At 41.8% G+C, this 17,214-nt stretch overlaps 1 protein-coding gene across 1 annotated transcript; it reads right to left on the reverse strand.

Moving 5' to 3' along the window:
* Positions 1 to 259: 259 nt before the first annotated feature.
* LOC119729602 (double-stranded RNA-specific editase 1-like) lies at positions 260 to 15,024 on the reverse strand. Its single transcript, XM_038202231.1, has 3 exons — positions 14,813 to 15,024; positions 5,124 to 6,642; positions 260 to 1,074 (listed from the first exon to the last, which is right to left on the reverse strand). The coding sequence occupies exons 1-3, from the start codon at positions 14,829 to 14,831 to the stop codon at positions 546 to 548; spliced, it is 2,067 nt and encodes a 688-aa protein (XP_038058159.1). The 5' UTR covers positions 14,832 to 15,024; the 3' UTR covers positions 260 to 545.
* Positions 15,025 to 17,214: the final 2,190 nt, after the last annotated feature.

Here is a 17,214-nt window from a genome sequence, read left to right on the forward strand (position 1 = left end):
CAATATTCCTGGTATTTCTGCATGGATGTATAGTGTAATTCGGGGAAAAAAATTCAGTAGCATTTTTTGTGTGGTTGTGCCATGCCTGCGCGCATGCCGTACATGCTCTTAAAGACAGGCATGCAACTGGAAATTTAGGGAAAACGATGAAACTCTGAACCAAACAGGATTTTGTACAGTGTTTTTCAATTTGTAATGGCATTCATGAGAAGTAAAAAAACGAGGAAATCAGCGGATCCGAGGAAAAGTTGCATGCCTGTAAAGATGAGGTGCCCACACATTTTGGTAGCTCTATTGGTTAAAGGAGCCCAGAGTGTGTACAAATGTACGTACTACCTGAGCTCGACTTGCGCAAGCCCGGTGACACCGCAGAAAGTGGCTGTCTCTAAACTAGTCAAATTTATGTGTTCAACAGTTTATCATATTGGCCCCAAGGCATCCAAGTGAGAAGTCAGGAAATCTTCAGATAAAGCCAAAAATCTTCAGAAATTTACAAACAAATGCAATGTATCCAAAAACACAGGAAGAAAAAAACGAGTATTGTTTTACTCGAACAGATCTTGTTCCATCGGCTTCTTGATCCAAGACCCCAATCCAGCCTTCTCGAACCCTCTCACCATGACCGCCTTGGCTCGACTGTAGTCCACAGCCTGGGCCTTGGCTTCGGCGTAGGTCTTAGGCGGCTGGGGCTGGGCAGGCACCACGCTCGACAGCTTCCCGTAGAGACCCTTGAACTTCTCGAACAGCGTGCTCTTGCAGAGCCGCGAGGGCAGGCCGCCTTCTTGCTTCCCCGTTGTGGCGTTGGTGACCTCCAGATCCGCGTCTGCGTAAGTCCAGTTGATGCTGAAGTTGGGGGCTTTGCCCGGCATTCGGCTCTGGGTGTTGCTGACCCCGCTCAGGAGGGGATGGTTGACGTGGAAGGCTGGGGGGAGGTCCTCTAAGGCGCCCATACGGGCGTAGAGGGCCCGGGACAGGTGGTCGGAATGGTAGAGAGAGCCCAGGATGACGCTGTTTAGGTAGATGGGCTCCACGAAGTGACTCAGTAACGATCCCTGAATGCCAAGCACGTTCCACCTGTGTACACACAAAAAAAAGGGGGGGGATTTAATTTTAATTTAAGCAAAAAAATTAGCCCAACAGATTGGCAGCATCAGTTGATTTGCAAAGTTGTAACTGAGATAATCAAAGGCCAGTCTCTACCTATCATCAAGCCTCCATAATCCAACTGGAGTTTTTGTCTGAAGGATTTTGTAAGATGGTGGAGGGTACATCCCAACCACTCAACATGGAACTTGATACCCTTTGAAAGTACAAAAGAGTGCACCAATTAATTGTTGCATGATGGTTGATTTTGGATGATTCAGGATTCTGAGGGAGTTACGGTCAATCCTAATCATTCTCTTGTAGATTTTTTTAAAGAGTGATTTGGAGAATAATCTATATTCAACCCTCCTGCTTCTATTGCAGGAAATAAATGTCTGAATCTCTTCAACCCGATCCAACACATTGCTGTCGGAGCCGGAAAATAATACAACTTTAAATATTTTATCTAAAATCTGTCCCTACCTTGTACCAATACCACAAACCTAATGTCACACAGCGTATTCATTTTTTTATTAAATAACAGAGACCATTGTTTTCCAAAACAAAAAAAAGTTTTGAAAGTTGAACAAAGAGCGGGACTGGAGCAGGATTTGAATCTGCGACCTTCGGATTGCCGTTCCAGTGCTCTACCAGCTGAGCTATCCAGACCTACATGTATGTTGGTGGTTCCCCAATTTGTCAAAGTCTTTGTTTAAGGGACAATAGCCAGAAGCCAAAGAAGAAGAAAAAAAGAAGCGCAGGAAATGTCTGGTCAAGATCAATCATTACGTCCCGAATACCAACTCACTTAACACCTCCTTAGCCCTGTTGGCAACTAAGACATAAATCTGTCACAATTATTTTGCGTCAAACTCTGGACTAGCCGCTGAGATGGTGGACAAACCAGGACGGCACTCAATCAGATCTATAGCAAGCCGCGATTAACAACACGTGTGCTGCATGCCAGCAGCGGGCCAAATCGCAAGCTCCGTCAATATTTGGGTCAAGAATTCCGGAGCGTGAGGTAGAGATGAAAAGAAAATTGGGGCTCGTTGATCCAGCAGCATGAGCCTTGTTAAGACTTTGATGTTTCCAAGACGTGCGGGGTGGGTTGGAACTGACAGCTAGGGGATTACTGTTCCTGAACGTGGAACAACGTGTACATGTATGTACATGTATAAACTTGATGTTTTTCATGTCCGCTCTCATTATTTAATGTCATTGAATTCAGTGCCACTTTCATCAATTCCTAAAACCACCCCAATCCTTCAAAATCCAAGAGGTTTAAGAAAATTTGGGATAATTTATGGAAGGTTAAGCCAAGTCACTAAATTAATTTACCCAAAAAACAGCTGCCTTTAGAAAGGCTGCAATGGTACTCTAAGATAAATACATTTCATGGATTTTTTTTTTTATAATTTCAGTTTAGAGTGAAATTTTGAATTAGTTTTTATTTTGTCGGTGTGAGAAAGAATTAGGACAACAAAATTATAAGAAATTGTTATTCTGAAGTATCATACAAGCACGATGTACATGTACCGGTAAGTAACCAAAATCTAGACATGAAAAAATAAAAAACACTAAATGCTTCAAATACATTAGTACATTCACCGATTGTGTTACCAAATACAACAGAAGTCCGCAAATCTCAGTGGGGTGCAACACGTCAAATGTTTGTGCAAGATTATTGGCTTGCCATAGCATGCTGGGGATTCAATTTCTGAGATGATCTCAACTTTTCTATAGATGCACATGTACATGTGTAGCCCTCATGTGCGTTTTTGTCACATGATGTAATGTTATCTGGAATGTTATCATGTTGCACATGATTTATGATGCTGACTAAAAATGCAAAAGATCTGGAGTTTGGCAAAGTGCCAGACTATTTTTGTTTGGCACATGAATGAAATAATCTGTCCCAAAATACCTGTAAGCATATTTGGGTGAAAAATGCGTCCTCTCTAATGACCTTTACTTGTTTAGTCTCCAAAGTCTGCAAGAATGTGCACACTTTCCTTTGAGATTTCCGCCATTATTGACAGATGTCTTGACCACTTAAGATGGCTTTTTAATAGTCAACTGGCAATTTTAGCAGTCCCAAATGTTTGAACTTTGTATGTACTATTTTTGTACATGAAGATTTTTTTTCAAGTTTTTTTGGGGAGGGGGTAAATATTTTTGAAGAAATTCCAGAATTCAATTTACCAGCATTCACCTAATGTTGTTACATTAGGCTAAAAAAACCATAGTTCTGCTTATGATTACATTGCATTTGAAAATAGGGTAGACCTGTTCATGTAGTTGTAGGTAGGGAATTTTTGGGGGGGGGGGGCATATGTTTTGTGTACAATCAGATGGAGGTGTCTGCATGTAGTAAAGGGTAAAAAGTAGTAATTGATGGTTTCGTTTTTCCCCCTTATTTCCCCCCCCCCCAAAAAAAAATTAGGGTAGGGGCTGTCAAAATAGGGTAAGTAGAATAACCGGAAGCGGAACTATTTACATTGTATATATTTTTTTGGCCTTAAGTAAAGTTGTACCGTATTTGATGCGCAATTGTAAAACACTATTAAAACGCACAAAGGTACCGTAACACTGGCACATGACTAGTACAAATTTGTACTGACGGGCTTTCATGGACTCGTACCATGTACATGTAGTTGTCGTATATAACGTGCAAATACACAATGCATACTGTACTGATAATGAGGAACTGAGCGATTTTCATCCGCAATTCCCTCATGAGGTGCCTGGCAACCACATATTAAATGAACGTGCGTGTATTGATGGATGGATAAACACCGAATATTGGACTGGCTGGAGAGGCTATCTTGAAAGGATATAAATTTTTCGCCCAATTTGCGCCTATTTGTATTGAATACAGCAACTGTTAGTAGAAGTTCAATTTGAAAGCATAACTGACGTACTATCGTAAAATAAAAACCTCAAAAGCAAACTTTGCAAAAACCTAAGGTGGAGTAGAGTAGGGAGTGGGCCATAAATCAGTTGAGGTACACATTATAGAACTTGGTACTTAGCTATTGAAAATGGTGAAATCATATCAATTCTTTTACTGATATGCGCATACTTCAATAAAATACAATTCAATAAAATATTTATTGAATTACTTTTCTGTTGAATTTCACTCTTTAATTAAAGGCTGGGAGGCAGGCTTTTCCCCTTTCTGAGGAGACATTTCAGGGCCTTCTACATTTTCTTTAACTTTCTTTTCTTCAAAACCTATTTAAGAAACCAATCTTATCTACCTGCATACATACATGTGCTGATTTAACAAGAAAAAAACATTTAGCGTGAGAACATGGGAATTGAAAGATAATGAACACTATTTACCAAAAATGTGTGGTTTTTTTTTTGCAATTCAAGGAACAGCAAAACAATCAAATTAATTTGAAGGTGAACCCTAATCCCCTAGTAGTTCCTCAGGACTACCCTGCTAAATCCAACACAGTCCGACCGGAGTTCCTTGCTCAATCCACTGTGCCTTAAATTCAGTTGTCTGCTGAATCCAACGGAGTCCAACTTGGTGTTATAATGAGGCTCCGTTGCCTGCTTTCAACATTTTGCATCAGGAATGTACACAAGGGGTTAACTGCTCAATCCAACAGGCTCCATCGGGCACATGTATATGATGTAGTTGGATCCTGTTGGATTCAGCAAGGTTAGGGTTAATTAAGAAATTAACCTGTTGAAATTTTAGCTCAGTAGATATTATTTTTTGAGATAACTGTGAGAATACAACCTCATTTTTTTACAATGCAAAGCATAGGTTTCCGATGAAGGGCGATAGTCTGATCCTAAACCATCGTAAGGAAATGATGGTATTTCATATTTTCTCGAAAGGCCCAATGATTTCACAGGATGCTTGGTCCTAATATTTGCTTACGATCACGGATATTTCATGAAAAGTTGACAGTTTAGTTTTTGAAAGTATGCAAATGGTGCCCGTTACCTGGAGGAGTGTAGTGCACGGCCGTGTTTGAGTTTTATGGAGAAACAAGAGTTGCAAACGAGTTAATGCTTACCTAGCCAGCTTGTCACTGCACGACATTGTCAAGAGTCGTTCCCCTTGCAGCACGCCATCCCACGTCTGGATAATTGGGCCGGATTTGACTGGAATAGTGCCCTCCCCTGACTCTATCTTGGTCCTCAGCTGCCCCCGGGCCTTGCGGTTCGGGTGCTTGTCTGTGGATGGGTTGTCCTCTCCTGTTGTGGCCTCGTGGGGCGAGAAGATCCGAGCATCTCCGCAAGGCGAGGTGCTGATGTACAGGTGGAACTGGATCCCAGCTTGGAGAGTGTAGCCCTTCCCTGAGGGACTGGGCACAAAGATTGAACTTTCTCCCTTGTTTTGGCTGATGAGCTCCAGTTGGGAGTACAAATACCGTACTAAGCAGCGCCGGGAGACGATCTCAGCATGGGAATCATTGATGGCAAGACCTTGGTCCGACATGTATTCCCCATTGATGCATTTGGTGCCTGAGGTGATGCTGATTACTTGAGCATCTTCGATGCCTTCGCCTCTCGTCATGACAAAGCCTGCTGCTACTTTCCGCCTGGCCACGCCGCTGGACTGGCTGTTAGTCAGGTCCGAAAATTTGCCCTCCACGAGGGAATGGACCAAGTCAGCGAGGACCTGGGGAACGTGGAGCTGCAGGCCGTCGCTGGGAATGGGTTGCAGACCTGGTGCCGTGGCCGGCGCAATGTTGAACAGCGCGGACAGGGCAGCTTGTGCGGCCCGCGCTTTGGCAAGTTTCTTGCTCCTGGCCGACCCTTGGAATTTCTGGCCGTCCACCGTGACAGCCATGATGAAGTTCTTGGCGTGGCTCTGGCCGGATTCGGACGTCATGTCAAACTTGACGCCCTGCTTGAGTTCGTTGAGCATCATGATCGGGTTCTTGGTGCTGTCCCCACTGTGGGGGCCCGGGGGAGGGACAAGAAGACTCATCCTGTTCCCGTTGGGGGAAGAAGCCGGGTAGTCTATCCCAGGCGACGGCAATGGAGGAGGGGTCATGGACTTGTCAGGATGCTGGAAGGTGCTGAAGGTTTTGGGGGTCTCAAAACTGTCCGAGGTGAAATCGGAGTTAAACATGGGCTGACCTACGACCCTCAGCACCTCCGAGGGGTTCGGGTGCTGGACAAACGACTGCAGTACAACCTCTGCGGCATTCATCTTGGCCAGTTTCTTGGACCGGCCTTTTCCGTGATAAGTCTGGCTGTTGACCTCAACCTCCACTGTAAAGTTAGGGGCGTGTACCGGTCCCTCTTGTAGCGCCGGTTTAAAGACAAGCCCCGGTTTGATCTCGTTTAGCTGCATGAGGGCATTTTTGGGCATGGGGGGTCCCCGGGCGCGCTTGGGTTTTTTCTTCTTGGTTTTGGCCTTTTGGCCATCGGCGCTAACGTCCGCCATGTCCTCATCCTCATCTTCAAGGCTCCTCTTCTTTCCTCTCAGATCCGTCCCATTCTGACCTTCCTCCACCCCAGAGCTGTCTTCCACCTGCATGGTGTTAATGTTCTCCTTCATGTCCGTGTCGGACTTGGCAAATGCTGCAAAAAGGGGAAACAAAAATGATAATCTTAATCATCACATCATCACAGTTAATATTTAGACACAGCTTTGTTTCAAAAATTTCAAACATGTCAGATTTTTTTGTTCTCCATCATGCCCTTATGCTGAATCTCCCTGACCCATAGTTTTCATGATAGAAACTCTCTGTACCAACTCAAAAACCAAAACACGACGAAGATTTGCATAAAACTGACATCAGCTGAGTCATCAGCAATTAATCAATTGATAGGAAAATGATCTCAGTAGAGGATTCGGCGAAATGTCACCATGACAGTTGGTTTCGATACTGGCTTGCATTACATGTAAAACACAACAGATGTCTGCCGAGTACACAAGCCAGGCAAATATGTGGCCTGCTAGGGGAACAACCCTAAACAGCGAGATGGAGTGGTCTGGCACTGTTGATCCACACACCACTGGTTTGAGTGCACGCCCGCCTTTTTATACCTTAACTCCAGGGTCTACTTCAGTGCATGCCCACTCGTGTACACACTGCAGATACTTCAACCCATCCAGCCTGTTGTCATGGCTGCCAACATTATCACCGACGATCAGAATAAACTGTGCCCCATTCATACTCAAAGCCCAATATTTAGGCTGGTTGGGACACACATGGTATTGAAGAGACAAAATGAAAGCACACTGCACAGTGCATTCTAATTTCAATTTATATGTTCCGCGCCACAGACCACACATTGTAAATCATTCAAGATAGCAGCTCAATGACTCATAGTTCACTGCTTTTGTTGGATTAGTTATGATACTTGTGCAAGAGTAGTCCAAATTATTCAACAACAAAAAATCCAAAGGTCCACATGCTCAATGTGATCAGCACACCTAGCGGTACATGTACTGTACTGAACATATGTGCATTGTACATACAATGTATGCACATGTATATGTACATGTACATGTACAAAATGTACGCATGCAAATCATTTTTACAGTTCTTATTCCTAACCTTCCTCAATCCTCCAAAGTCCTCCAGGCAGTTTTGAAGGATTTTGGAAGATTGAGGATGAATGCAACGTACAATTTTGGAGGATTGCTAAGGCACATGGACATTTTTGGAGGATTGCGGATGAATGGTGTTGGAAGAAGAGGAGGATTTTTTGAGGATTGAGGCTGAACATATTTTGAGAGGCCCCTGTTAGAGGACTTAGAGGCAGTGGGTATCCTTCATTTGAACATAAGTGCAACATTTTGAAGGATTTTGTTGGATTGAGGATGGTTCCTGGGAAAAAAAGGACCTAGGGTGTTAGGGTTAATCTAAGACTTGGTGCTTTAGGCCACAAAAAAAGTCTCCGGTTTCTGGTATGGAGCTTGCCCAAAAAGTGGTGCGGCGACGCGGCTTTTTTTTTTTTTTTTTACCTGTCTTCTTTGCTTCAAATATCGGCTGATGACTGCAAATGGTACCCGACTAAACTTAGTGCAAATATATGGGAGTCCGGAGAGGCCACATAAAACTTATTCTCGATCATAACCCCATCTAAAAACACGTTAAAATTGTGCAGCAGCAGGATTACAGTCAAACCAGTGAGTTTGGCGGTTTTGAGACATCATCTTTTATTGAAAAAAAAAAACCTTTTTCATTTTGCCGACGCGCGCGCATACCAGAAACCGGAAACTTTTTTTTTTTTGGCCTTACATATTTAACCACTTAATCCAGGTCAAACAAAACTCTCTCCTTTTTCTTACATAATACTAGCATTCTTCAACTTCATAACTCCTGCGAAAAAAAGATGCCCACTTCAAAATTTCCCATAAGTTTTTTTCTCACTTTGTTCATACTCCATTTCAGAATCACAAAGCCAGATTAGTCTGGTCTGCAAACTTTTCAGAGTGCCCTTTCAGAGCTTGTCATCCGTATAATGCACTTGTTTGTGGTCAAGGGTGACTTTGAATAGAGAGACCCACAATTTCTTTCTGAAAAGAAGTACCGGTAACCTTGTTACCAAAAGTAACCCATTGTTGCGCCAAGGTAATGTTGCACAATTGTTACCTGCCACATCATAATGAGGAATAACACAAAAGAAACGCTGTTTCCGATTACATGGCATTTGAAAAATAGGGTAGGAAGGTAGGGAGAAAATACTTTTTTGTTTGGGGGAGGGGGCATTTTTGTGTGTGTGCCATCATATGGAGATGTATGCGTGTATAGTCAAGGGTACCCCAGTAAAAGTTAGTAATTGATGGTTTTCATTTTTGTTTTCCTAATTTCTCCCCCACCCCCCAAAATTAAGGTACATGTAGGGCTGTCAAAATAGGGTAGGTTCCATAGGGTAACCAGAAGCAGAACTACATGTATATATTTGGGGGGGGGGGGGGCATAACCCCCACCTTTGTATTTTCAAGCTATGCGTCATGTTAAAGGCAAAGTGCAAATCATTGGCTTTCCAATGACACCAAATGTATTTCTGTAGCTTAATTTCTCATTTCAACGCATTAGGTCACAATTTATATATAGCGTGATGCAGTATACCATGTACATACAATTCCAGTTACAGGTAGTGATTCAATTCAAAACTAAAAGAGATGTTTTGTTTTTGTACATCATTAGGCCCAATGTACATGTAATGTGTTCAATTCTGCAACTCAATTTACTCTTACTAATCGAATTGGACATTTAGATTACTTTTACCGATTTGCTTTACTCAGAACAACTTTTACTGCTTAACTTAAATCCGAACTGTAATGTTTTTTTTTGGTTTTTGGATGATCTTGTTTTAATAATTTTTCAATTTTATTATTGTACAATGTATCTAGGGATACTGTAAAAAAAATAATTCTTATACTATTGTTAAATAATTTGCTTTTTTTATTTTAAAAGAATCATAAACTTTGTTTGTTTGAAACTATTTTACTCGGGAAAAAAAATGTGCCAATGCCCACAACATTGCAGTCAAGATGATGCCGTTAACGTGTTTAATTGGATTTTGTTATTATTATTTTGTCCCAAATGTAATAAAATATTTTTCCTAAATGATACAGATGTTTGTCCAAATGAACTGTTCATTGTACATTTTTAGATTAAGATGAAATTCTGACCTGATCATTTCCATGCAAAACAACATCAGAGGAAATATGTACAAGTGCACATTAAAGGTACATGTACACAACGTCCAGGAAAGTGCCTAACTGGGTTACAAAGTGTGCTTTAAACAAAACGATAGTAACTGGAAAGAACATTCAAAAGCAAGATAAATGTCCACACAACCATCCTTTAAAAATTGGCCGTTAGTGTGCTATTCTTGCGAGAATGAATTTTGGGGGTCAAAATTTTGACTCTCAAAAATCCAACTGTTTGAGTGCTAATCCAGTCGCGTATGCTCCACAAGTGTACCTGGTTCGTTAGTGTGGCATCATCTCACCATGCGTACTTCACACGGTGTAGCATACATGTAGCACGAATGGAACCGTAAGTTAACGCAACTCGAGCGTTTATCCAATAGGCTCCAGTAATCAGTGGTGCGCGCGCGCGGGTGTATGACGTTTTTACTGACGAAATGGATAGCATGCTGCGGACATGGGAAACAACATGTGGATATTGGTGCTGTGTGCACTTGTACATGTACGACGTGTATGACGTGTATGACGTGTACCGTAAGTTGAATCGTCTGACATCCTCGGACACAGAAGCTGGGGGCAACATCCAAGGAGACCTATACTTATGGCTGGAAATATACAATGTATGCGTATGCCACAAAATGACCGCCAGATGTCAGATGTAAACAGCCAGGGTTTTTGGGGATCTTTTCTCAGGAACAGTGCGACACTAGATTATAGTTTCCTTTCAACCTGACCTTTGAAATAGGACAATCTTAAACATAACCATCTCAGAGATCTCAGGACGATGTGCCCCTTTAACATATGGTACAGTCGGACATTCATTACAATGTTGTAGTTCCCTTCTTTAGTCATAATCACATGAACATGTATGTAACATACCGTAGGTTGGATGCATGTATACATGTACCAATGTTAACAACAAGTCAAAAACTTTTTGGAGGTGTACTCACGAACTGAATGCCAGAACCAGAATTTCCAGAAACAATACTAACATTTAAATCAATCACCAAATCAAATGCCGCTTCAAATCCCTACTTACATGCTAGAGTTCGAATCTCTCTCTGTCAAAACCATTCACTGCAACTGCACGCAACGAACACTGCAACTACTTCCAGAGACAAGACACGCCAGTTGACTTTGGATCCAGCAAACACCCTCCAAAATGGGCTGAGAGGTGCTCTAGAGTACCTCCAACAGACCCATATTTTATGACAGCGAGTCCCTCTTCTAAATTATCCCGGGAACTGGGCAAATATATGAACAGCTCTCGACACCAAACGGTGCGGTTGTGGACGCTATTGACCCATGCTGCCTTCACACGCAGGAATCACACATGGCTGTTGGGAACGTGTGCGTGAGGGTAGGGTATTGAATCAACATAGCCGTGAGAGACATGTGACCCGAGCCGACCTTATTATTATTATTATAATCACAAAAATAGCATATGGATAAATGTTTGGGGCGGCAGCCAGGAACGGTTGTGCCTATGTGTATGTGCAATGAAATCTGATCTCTGGATAACCTCAATTCAATGATCAAAAACGTTTCTGACAACAAATGCAAGAAATATTGCTCTCTCAATTCAATATTGAAAATCTGTGGACGGGTGACCTTTTGGTCTTTAATATGGGGGGGGGGGGGGAGGTCTTGATGAAGCTCTCAGTAATTTAAAAGGAATACACGCCAAATATGCAATGTGTAGAATTATGTACCTATATTTTTAGCTCCGAGTACTGTTGTATGTTTGTACGATAACCATTGTATTAAAGCGACTTGATTTGATTTTGAATGTAAGCAACTGTTGAAGAGACGTACCGGTACAGTATGACAATGCTATGGAATTGAAATCAAATTCAACTGGTGTAAAAATGGACTGATGTTCCCTTATATGTTTTACTCCGTGTGGTTCAAGGAATAATCCTGACTTAAATGTACGTGTGCAAAAAATCCGATTGTGAATAAATTCACACTTATTAAAAAAAAATTTGATTAACCAAATTGTTTTAAAACGTCTCTGCCAGGAGTTTTCTTTTTTTACCTAAATGATTTCATAATTATCAAATAATTTGATAAGTCCCTATATTAGAACAACTGCTGAGGCACCTGCACGGCATAAGGTTTATGTGAAAACAAGCATAACCGATGATTCTTACATGCAGGCCTACATTTTAGGCCTAAATATTCACTAGCTAAAGTTTATCAACTAAAGACTTTGACAAGACACATTTCACAGAAGTCGGAAAACAGTTAAGCATGGAATGTATTAAACCTTGTATATAAAACCTTCCTGATATTTCCTGGGAGTAGACTGTAGGATCCTGAACACATCTTTTTCACCCTTAAATTAATATCTTTAGTGATGGTAAATATGTTGATAACAAATGGATTTGGGAGCTAGAAATGTTTCCAATTTCATTATAACAGCTCAGAAATTGTATAGACTCTAAAAGTTGCTTTAGTATATTAAAAATATTCTGGTCTTTCATATCAACATACATGTACAGGTATGATCATGGAACTATAAAAACATTTTTGTAATGGCTCCATCAGAGACCATGGTATGATGTAAACAACATCTATCTCTCTTTTAATAACACAAAATTTGTTTGCAGTAAGAAAGATTTTTTTCACGAACGGACTTCGTGAATACTTCACCAACGCCTCAAGGCATTGGATGACTCAAGAGAGAGAGAGAGAGAGAGAGATTTAAACATAGGATAGTAATAAAGTCATTAACAAAAGACATTAAGATATTGCATTCCTGCCATAAAATTTACCAACATTTTGGTTTTCAGGTAAGTTTACATTCTCACAACTGAAGACATGATAGAGTTGAAATTTGAGATTATCAAAATGAAAAAGTGCTATGTACTGCTATCCCTAAACAAGAAAAGCAATTGTTTTGGGCACTTATTTTAGGCGATTGTGAAGTAAAACTGACAGGCCCCCTCTTTCTTAACCCTAACGTCTGCCAAAATCCATCAATCACACTGCTTCCAATGCATGCTTTGCTTTAGGCCTCCTGGCCTAAGTCCATCATACTCCATCATATTTAGTCAAACCACGCCTGCAGGACCAAGTCCACCAAAATGGGGGGACGGATTTTGATGGAGTTGGGGAGGTCAGGGTTAATACATGTAGTTCTTGGAGAATCTTTAAAACCCTTACTCTCTGAGGGTAGTTTACTGCATGTCAGTTGGTTATGCCAATGCCCTCCAGCTGCAGTTTTTTGGCAGATAACAAGTCTTAACAGTGAAGGCTCCAATTGGCAGGAGTTGGAGGCCCTGGAGGGTGCCTGATACTGACCAGCTGGGGGCACTTGATTGTTATCAGAGGACTCTCATTGTTCTCTGTGGCATGTATTGGAGTGCCTGTCCAGTTACCCTTGAAATGACATGGCAGATATTGGAGGGCCATGCAAAAAACATAGGAGATTTTCTTGAGGCACATATTGGCATGCATTGGAGGGTCAAGTAGGGTAAGGGTTAATTGATTCAAAATGATTTCAGCACCTTTAAGACATCTTCTTGGATTAGAATTCATATTTTATATGACATTTTGTAATTTTCTTACTCAATTTCTAGTTGATGCCATGCAAATAATTATGGATTTTTTGTGCATTCACGGAGCAACACAGAAAGTGAGGTGCAGTCATGGCAGTGCTGCATTTTGTCCTTGGGACGCTGAATTATCGTGGTTCTTATCATGTTTTTCAATCGGAAAAGAGAGTGCTCATAAACTTCCTGAACTGTCCCGTCTTCTATGTTGTTTAAATCTTACTTTTCACCTCCGATAGGAAAGAATGTACTGTACACATAAAGTATTTTTTTAACAAAATTCGAAATGTTTCTCATTTCATAACTCAAGTCTTTTCAGCATTAACTGACTTCCATTGAGATGGTATTTTATGATGGAAAAAGTGATGTCGGGATGCAACGTTTTTTCCCTCCGATATTTACAGTACGCGTACGGGCGCATACACAAACTCTCCCCATTATTTGAAAGCAGACGAGGAGGAAAGAATATTGCAACCTGACGCTGTTTTTTTCTTCATATATCATCTCAATGAAGGTCAGTTGTTGCAGAAATGATGATAAACCATGAATCTATTGGCAAAACGCACGGCGGCTGTTGCCTGTCATTCCAAAATCTTTGAAGCCCTCTGCACTACTGCTGCACTAACTATGAGTCATCACGGCAGAGGTAGAACGGCAGCCGAAGTTGGCCGACAAACAGTCGTAGGGTGCGCGCTTCAGCGCCATGCCACGCCGCGCCGTGCAATTGGCAAGTGTGACTGGTGGTTCGCTGTGTGTGGATGGTAATCGACAGCGCTTTACAGTTTGTTTGTGCACAAATCTAGCTCAGGGCATCATCATGGCTGCACGGCTGTCGGTTATGCCTCTTTTTTTTCACTGCAATTGTAGGCTGAATCTTCATCTTCCAAGGACCTGTGTAATGGTTATGCCATATCGCCAGGCAAGGTTTGGATGAGTCCCAGTTGAAATTAGTGTGTTTCGGGGACAAAATTGCACATTTTTTTTGGACCTGCCAATGCTGCAGGTCCAAGTGAGAAACTTCCTCCAACCCTAAATGACAACCCAATGATAAAATTTAGGGCTTGGTAACTCCAGCTAGGCCAAGTTCAAAATTGCAAAACGGGTGTCATTAGAATTGAGAAAAGTCTGCTTTTGATTGTAAAGGTGATTTTTGAGCAATAAAAAAACATTTTTGACTCTTATTTGATCAAAACAAAACAGGGGCCCTACACTTCACGATCGCCAGGTAGGCTAGTCCAGTATTTTCCGTCACATTTATGGGACTATCCACATGATCCACGAAGGGAATGAGATACGTCCACAGTGGTGGCACTACCTGGCAAGCCCCCTCCCCCTCCCCCCTGGTGCCGTAGTGACCGACATTCATTCATATTCATAACAGTGTAATGGTAATATGGGGCGACTTGACAAAAGAACACATTATGTCATGTATGTGGAAATCCCCAGACTGCATGCAGCAGAAAACGGAAAATGTGCGAACTGCAACAATCCGAATAACCATTTTCTTCCAAACTTATCTCACCTTGGTCAAGTTCTGCCATGAATTCCCTCAGATTCTGCTGCTATAGAAAAGGGTGAAGTAGAAATAAACCTCCTCGTCTGTACCACAAGATAGCTGCAAGTTTAAAAACGTAGATTTTCGTCAAATTCTAGACGGACATGACGGACAGAAATGCTCACTGCAAAAGCACGATGCGTGTGTAAATTTACGCGACGCGTTAGTTCTGTTTAGTCTGGTTCTCAAGCGTGCGTGCGAAAAGGAATCAGCACAGTACGTCGGGAACCGCACCACAACTGCAGGCAAGACCTAAACTTGTTTCATTCGCTTAACGTCTTTGAGGTTGCGGGTCTTTATATAGAGATCAGTGGTCTACTCCCCCCCCCCCCCCCCCCACCCCCCGGCCCCTGCAAAAAGCAATCTGTCCCAAAAACACAAAATCCAAGAGTGTGAGGTCATTTTACATTGGCGCTCGCTGGAAACAAATAACTGAGTAAATAAATAAAAATGTAGATGATTTACCGTGACTCCCTGAAGACACGAGGATCGAGTAGGCCTAGTTAAAACGTTTCGATGAGCATTCTCTGACCGTCTTCAATTAATTCGACAAAGGATGATCAACTGAATCCCCGATCCTTTTTTCACTTGATTTTTTTTCTTCGTCAGCAACTCAGTGTTTGAAGATGGAATCGCCATATTGTATCAAAGTCCGGCCGGCTGAAAGGCGGTCGGCCGACTTGCCTTGCCTCAACTTCATCTTTGCTTCTTCACGGCTGTGACGCTGGGAGCCTGGGGCCGTATCATAATTATCATAAGTCAGACGCCTCATAGGTCCGACGCCTCATAAGTCCGACAACGGAAAAACGAGGCGTTTAATTTTTCGGTTTTACGAGGCGTCGGAGCTATGAGGCGACGGACTTATGGCGTCGGACCTTTGAGGCGTCGGACATGGGCCTTTATTTGGTTAGCTAGGGGATTTTGTCGGACTTATGAGGCGTCGGACCTATGAGGCGTCGGACTTAATAGAGCGGACCCGTGACACTGAGTCATAAAGTCAAAATCAGTAATCAACAAAAATAATGCACAAGATTTAAAGCCCTTTAGATTGAAAAAAAAAAACCAAGCAGTAACTACACCTGATGTTTCCAAATTTAATACGCTTGGAACCTCATTTTCTTAATCTTAAAAAGAGTGGGTTTTAATATGGGTGTTTTTTGGGGGTGTGGTCAACAATGGAGTTCAACGGGTATGGTCCAAAACGCGCCCATTTCAAGTAATTCCCAACATTGCTGCACTGACAAGGCAGAGAGGTCTTCAGCTAAAATGATGGGTGTTATTTGATTTGTTTAAGAGTAAATGAAAATGTCCCTGCAATTTATCAAATAAATTAAAGCCAGCAAATACCCCTCAAATTTTTGATCAATTTTATACACGTGCCATACGCAAACTGCTCGAGACCGTCTACAGCGCACAGCGCCCTCAACAGATATACATCAACTGTACGTTCTAAACGCAAATAAATTAACTTGGGTCAAAAAAGCCGCGAAGCGTAAAGTGCGGTGTTGTGCACGCTGCTTGATCAATTTCACTGCTGCCATGCCAACCAGTCCTCAATATCCACGCTATTTTTCGTTTGCTAATGCATAATGGATGATGCTGCACCTAGGTGGTGGCAGTGAACCTGAGTTACTGTATGCGCTGGCTATGGCGTGGTCATTTTGTGCGTGCATGCCACATTTAATTTATGCACTGCACTGCGACATCAGTCATGATACCAGCGCTTGTGAAGTGACTCCGGCAGGGTTTGTGATGTCAAATTTTATCTGGCATAATTTAAAGGCAAGTTTTACTTCCAGTAATACTATTCACTTATCAATTCAAGCACCATAAATGGGGCCTCAGTACTGGACTGCCTCAATTCAATTTCCTTGTAAATTTCCAAAGGAAAGTGAAAGAATTTAAACGGAAAAAGTTCCATACTGGGCCACCACTCATATTCCTCAATGTGACCTGAAAAGTACCAAAAGTTGTAAATCTGATGAAGGAACACTGTATAAAGAGTGCAAAAATTCTTTGATAATACTTTAAAATGTTCTGTCATGGCCCATAGACTTTGTGCAGGAGCTCTGAGTGGTGGCCCAGTATGGAATTTTTTCCATTTAAACTATAAGTTGGCCATTTCTGGATGTTCAGTTTCCGTCATTACTGTCCATACGAAATGTTGGAATTTTTTTTATGTCAAGATGTGTAAACAATTCCATCTGGAAACGACATGGACAGAAGTTATGTGGGAATGCCTAAATTAGTTTCCTTTATTTAAGGAGGCAATTGTGCTTCAGTTCCATACCGGAAATAAAGTTGTAGAACTCATTTGTGTCACAGCTGGAAAAGCATGTGTTTTTTTACCTTCATGTTTTTCCACATGT

Source organism: Patiria miniata, unplaced genomic scaffold, assembly GCF_015706575.1.
Source record: "Patiria miniata isolate m_02_andy unplaced genomic scaffold, ASM1570657v1 HiC_scaffold_21, whole genome shotgun sequence".
Taxonomy (NCBI): Eukaryota; Metazoa; Echinodermata; class Asteroidea; order Valvatida; family Asterinidae; genus Patiria; species Patiria miniata.

Excerpts from the sequence above, each read along its gene's own strand:
- LOC119729602 (XM_038202231.1), bottom strand. Across the intron at positions 1,075-5,123 it reads TGCAGTGACAAGCTGGCTAG|GTGGAACGTGCTTGGCATTC; the intron begins GTAAGCATTAAC and ends GTGTGTACACAG.